Source organism: Microtus ochrogaster, chromosome 7, assembly GCF_000317375.1.
Source record: "Microtus ochrogaster isolate Prairie Vole_2 chromosome 7, MicOch1.0, whole genome shotgun sequence".
NCBI lineage: Eukaryota > Metazoa > Chordata > Mammalia > Rodentia > Cricetidae > Microtus > Microtus ochrogaster.
In genome coordinates, this window is record NC_022014.1 from 62,252,624 (window position 1) to 62,258,470 (window position 5,847).

Here is a 5,847-nt window from a genome sequence, read left to right on the forward strand (position 1 = left end):
TCTTGTAGACCAGGCTGGCCTCGAACTCACAGAGATCCGCCTGCCTCTGCCTCCCGAGTGCTGGGACTAAAGGCGTGCGCCACCACCGCCCAGCTCTATTATAATTTAAAAGGCCAAGTGGCTTGCTCACAATTACAATGTTAGTTAAGTGGCAAAGTTAATGGAAAAGCAGAAAATACACTTTGGTATTTTAACAAAAGTCTGTCCTCATTCAAACATGCTGTATTATCTTATGAATACTTCATGCTAACATATTTCAGGAAGTTAATCTGTACCCAAAATCATTATCATTGCCCTATTACATCATGAACAGGTAAATGGGAAGAATTCAACATACTTTTCTTTCTTCTGGAAACGCCATGACTCGGCACTGAAGGGTTTTTAGCAGCCATCCGGGGATGTTGCAGCTCCTGGACACACACTTTCGCTTCTTCTTCCCTAGAATTTTCTGGCGACAGAGGACTTGCTTTTGACACACTTGTCAGAGAGCTATCCTCCAAACAGGCTGCTTTCAGAGTAGACTCCCTGTGTTTTATACATTCTTTGTCTTTTTTGGATCGGTTAGTAACTTTCTGGTGCCTTTTGGAAAACTCAGTCAGGGACTCCAGGGCACTTGCAAAGGTTGAGTGGTGCTGGATCTGCTGCCTCACCCATTTAGAGAGTCCTAAAAAACAGCCGAGCCAAGTGAGAAACTGGTTACTTAGTAACCAAAATATTTGTGCATTAAGATTAACTTTATTGTTTCTAGTGAAGCAACCTAATTTGCATTTGAACATAAGGAATGGTTTTCAATCTTTTATATATTTGAATATATAAAAAAATATATATTTGCATGTATATGAGCTATGAAGCATTTTTCAGGCATCATTAGTTTCAAAATACTTAGCAAGCTGAAAATGCAGGCAGTGTGCCTAGCCCACCCCAGCAGAGCTTAGCCACACAGGGAGCCGAGAGCACCACATGCTTGCTGCTGTGATCACTGGACACACTGGGGGTGCAGTTCCTGCTGCTGCTAGCATCTCAGACACCCTATCACCAGCTAGGCAAAGAGCAAACCGCTCTGCAGTGCGGTTTCTGCTGAATGTGTGCCGCCTTCACAGCGCAGGAACGGTGAACCACTGCAAGTCAGACCATCTATAAATTTAGTTTTATCAAAATTCCTCAAAATCGGGCAAGTAATATAAGTCAAGGGTGTACGTGCCGTGCATGTACGTGCCGTGCAAGCCTGAGTTCAGCTCCTGAAACCCACGCAAGGGTGGAAGGAGAAAAGTAACTTCCAAGTTGTCCTCTGACCTCTGACCTCTACACTTGCCCAAGGGCACTCCTGCTACATCATACATGCTCCTATACAATAATAATGAATAAAACAAAAAATTCAAAATACCTCAAAATATGCATAGCAATACCATGCAGGGCAAGAAACTATAAAGAACACAGAATTCCATGTTATAAATCTAAATTTGCCTCCTTTTCCAAAAATAAACTCAAGATTCAGTCTCAGTTTTTTTGTTTTGTTTTGTTTAAATTTTGTCCCTTCTTCTACACATTCCTTAAACTGCTCTGGGAGTGGAAGATGCAACACTTTCCTGGAGAAAATCATGTCTATTCAAATTGTTACTTATTTACACATTAATGAACACAAGAGATTATGATTTGATCAGGGACATGCTGAAAGGGTGCATGAAACTATATAAAATGAACCTTAGTAAGAGCTTATGGTGTTTTGTAGTATAGTTAGTTTAAACTAAAATAAAAAATATTTAGATTTAAAAAATATCCAGATTATCATAGAACAAATATCCCTAGATAATGGTGCAAAAAACTGTCATTGTTTTTTGAAACAATTGTGCTTTTTAAAATTATTCACTTATTTGTGTGTAGGCGTGCATGCGTGTGTGGTAAACATGTGTGAGCGTGGCTTGTGAGCTCATGAAGGTCAGAGGCCGATGCTGGGTGTCTTCCTGTATTATTTTCCACCATACTTTTTGGAGACAAGATCTCTCCTCAGTGAACCTAGAACTCAGTTTTGGTTACAATGGTTGGCCAAGCAAGTCCCCAAGATCTGTTTTTTCTCCTTCCCTGCATTTCTGATATCACAAATGTATGCACCCTCAGGCGGCTTTCACGTATGTGCTGAGAATCTGCACTTGGGCCCTCAAGTTTGGGCAGTAAACATTTTACCCACTGAGCTGCCTCTCAGCCCCACAACTAGCAGCTCAAAAAGTCACCAAGGCATTATACGCTTAAAGATGATAAAACGGGTTTCACATAACCTAAATTATTACATTGTAATTTCAACAAAAATTTGTCATTAAAATAAATTTAATGCATCATATTAGTATTACCAAAGAAAGCACTTCATAATTTATGAATATCCAAAAATTAAAAAAATACAGAAATTGGGAAATATTTGATTCTAAAACATTAATAAATCTGAGTTATAAAATAAAAATTTGAATTTTTATTTTTTAAGAAAAACACTAACATTAAGTTTGTTTTTAAAAATGAGTATATCAAATGGAAATGTGAAATTCTCTAAAACTGAAAAATTTTAGTGCTATCATTTCTTCATTTTGACCTTTTCATAAACAAAGAAAGTCTTTTTAGCACAAGACGTCATTGGCAGTCTTTGAACACTCGGCAGGGTCTGAGCTCCACCTACTGACTAAACACTAGTACTTAGTATTTTTGCTTTTAGTTACTGCTTGATCTGAGGTGCTGCTTTGTTTAGACACAACAAAAGTAGGGGGGGGAAAACCCTTAGAGCAATATACTCTGCTTTAAATGCCAAGAGCCCCGTGACAGCGAGCATATTTCCGGCACTGACTGAAGACTGTCACAGTGGATGCAAACCATGGGCACGACCACCTGTTAGACGGCCATCTCCACACCTTTCTGGCCACCTGCACTCTATTTCCTTTTAGGAAACACTGCTTTGACTAACATGAACTTTATTTTGTATGTATGCATATTGTTTATGTGTGTGCACACCCTTGTGTTTGCCTATGTGTGGATGCTGGAGATTGAGGTTAGGCACCTTCTTCAATTATTCTCCACTTTATTTTGAGACAGGATTTCTCCTTGAAGTAAAAGCTTGACAGTTTGGCTACACTACCTGGCCAGCAAACTCCAGTGAGCTCTAGGGAGCTCCAGCAAGCTGCCTGCCTCCCTTCCCTGCAGCACAGGAGTTACAGAAGTGCTCCCCACACCTGGCTTTTATGTGGGTGCTGGAGGTATGAACTCTGGCCCTAATGTCTGCATGAAAAGCACTGACCAACTGAGTCATCTCCCTAGTTCTTTAAATAAAGCTCAGAAGAATGGAAACATAAAGAAACAAGCAAATAAATGTAACAGCAAACTTGAAAACAAATCAGTCAGGCAGTCAAAAGATGCACTTACATGAGTGAAAACCTTAGTATTTTTTGAAAAATTAATTTTTGAGAAAGACCTTTTTCTTTGACAATGGTAAACAAAATATTGCTACATTATTAAATTATGTACCACATCCTATAAAACTGAAAAGCAATAATAGTCGATGACTAGAAGATTTCTCATTTATAAAGACTTTTCACAAACACATGACAATTCAAAAACTAACTTTTCAGTTAGTGGAAACTGTCCATGTTTGATCTCATGATTCAAATTCTCAAATTCTTCATTATTAACAATAAAGCCATAGAGGTCTAGAGAGATGGTTTAGTCAATACAGTGCTTCTTGACAAATACGGAGACTTGAATCTGCTCCTTAGAACTCACGTTAAAAAGCTGGGATGGTGGTGCACATGTGTAATCCCACTGCTGAGGAAGTGGAACAGGCAGATCCCTGGGATCTGTGGCCGGCCAGCCTGGCCTAACCAGTGAGATCCTGTTTCAGCAAATAAGCTGACGGCTCTTGAGGAACCACACCTGAGGTTGACATCCAAGTACACGCACACACATGCATTTGTAGCCCCATGTACACATACACACTCCACACAACACACACAAGTCATAAAAACAGAAGCTATAAAAAATATAAAAAAATTATGATGGCAGAACAGGAAACCCCAGATCCCATGTTCCTCCTATAGAAACATGGATCCAATAATTCATGGCCCAAACCCCTTTATGAGAAATCCAGAGACAAGTAAAAAAGTTCTGGAACCCAGGCTAAACCAATTGCATCAGAGCAGGCAGGAAAATGTGTGGCACCTTCTCACCAGTCCCTGTCTCGGAACAGTGCCACAGGCGAGGAGAGAAGTCCCTGGGAAGGGGACTGGAGACTAGGCCCAAGGTTCTGAAGCAGCATTTGCTTCTGTCAGCTCGTCTTGCAGTGCTGGCCGCAGGCTGCTGCTCCAGAACCATAGGACAGGACAGAGGCTGCTCCAGCTCAGTGCGCTTCAGCACAGAGAAGAAGAGTGAGGAAAGGGTGCCAGTTTTCCAGTGAACTGCCTAGGACTGGACTCTCAGCCACTTGGGAGCACTGACATTGTATGGCTCATCCTCCAATGCCTGGGGCTGCTGAGAGGCTTCACAACAACAGACAGACAGCATGCACAACAGGTTCTGATCTCTAGGGAGAAAAGGGGCAAAGAGAGAAACCGGCAAGGCCGCCGTCTAATTAGGTATCCACACTGAGCATGCAAAGACATTAGATCCACACAGATCAGAGGAGCTGCCAGCCGCCTAGCAGGGCTGGCAAGTGAAGGTGTTTCTATGCAAAGGTGCTGTAGTAAAGACTTCCAAGACAGAGGTGACTTTCATCAAATGTGTGTAGAGACCAATACAACGTTACAAAGACACAGGGGACACAGCCCCATTATAGGAATGAGGTAACTGCAAAAAGAATAAGAGCAGAAGAGGGGAGGAGGGAGATACAAGAGAAAGAGTGTGAGAATTAGTCATCAAAGAGATAAAGAATGAAAAAACTTTTTTAGAACCAAATTCTGGAGCCGAAACATTCACTCACTAGAGGGGCTCAGGAGCAGATTTGATCAAGCAGAGGAAAACTTTAGCAAAGTCTAAGATGATCTGAAACACAGTTAGAGGAGTAATAATAATAATAATAATAATAATAATAATAATAATAATAATAATAATAGTAATGTGAAGCAAGCCTAACGGAACTATGGGACAACTATTAGGCATAACGGTCTATTTTGGGACTCCTAGAAAAGATGAAGCAGTTAGGAAGCTTATTTATAGAGAGGTGAAAGGAGGATCAGGAATTTGAGACTAATCTTGGCTACAGAACAAGTTTAAAGCCAGTCTAAACTTCATGATGCCCTCAAAAACACAGAATAAAGACAGGTGCATGCCCTTCGTGAGAGCACTCTGGATGCAGAGGTGGGTGAGTGAACCTCTGTGAATTTTGAGGCCAGCCTGGTCTACACAGGGAGTTTCTAGGTCAGCCAGGACTGCAGAGTAAGACCCTATCTCAAAACAAAAAGTTTAGTGATGCAAAATGGTTTCATGCTTGTAATCCAGTATTTGGAGAGCCAAGGTAGACAAGGCCCAATCTTCAAAAAGCAATAAATTAAAACAAGATAGATTATAATCAAACTAAGAATAAAGAAAAGAAAATTTAAAAGCAGCAAGCAGCAAGCAATCCATCATAGGCAAGGACACTTCCAAAGACTGTCAATGGATTTCTCAGGAGAAATCTCATAGGCTTCCAGGGAATGAGATGATATATCCAAAGCCCTGAAGAGAAAAGCCCGAAACTACTAACTAGGAATGCCTGGTAAAACTGGCCATCAAAAATGCAGGTGATTAATCCCAGCACTCGGGAGGCAGAGGCAGGCGGATCTCTGTGAGTTCGAGACCAGCCTGGTCTACAGAGCTAGTTCCAGGACAGGCTCCAAAACC

At 41.1% G+C, this 5,847-nt stretch overlaps 1 protein-coding gene across 1 annotated transcript in view; it reads right to left on the bottom strand.

The window, feature by feature from the left end:
* Positions 1 to 5,847, bottom strand: part of Brip1 (BRCA1 interacting protein C-terminal helicase 1) — a 121,849-nt gene that overhangs the window by 2,698 nt on the left and 113,304 nt on the right. Inside the window, exon 18 of the mRNA XM_026780115.1 lies at positions 338 to 664. Within this exon, the coding sequence (XP_026635916.1) occupies positions 338 to 664 (327 nt within the window). The remainder of the gene's footprint in view (positions 1 to 337; positions 665 to 5,847) is intronic.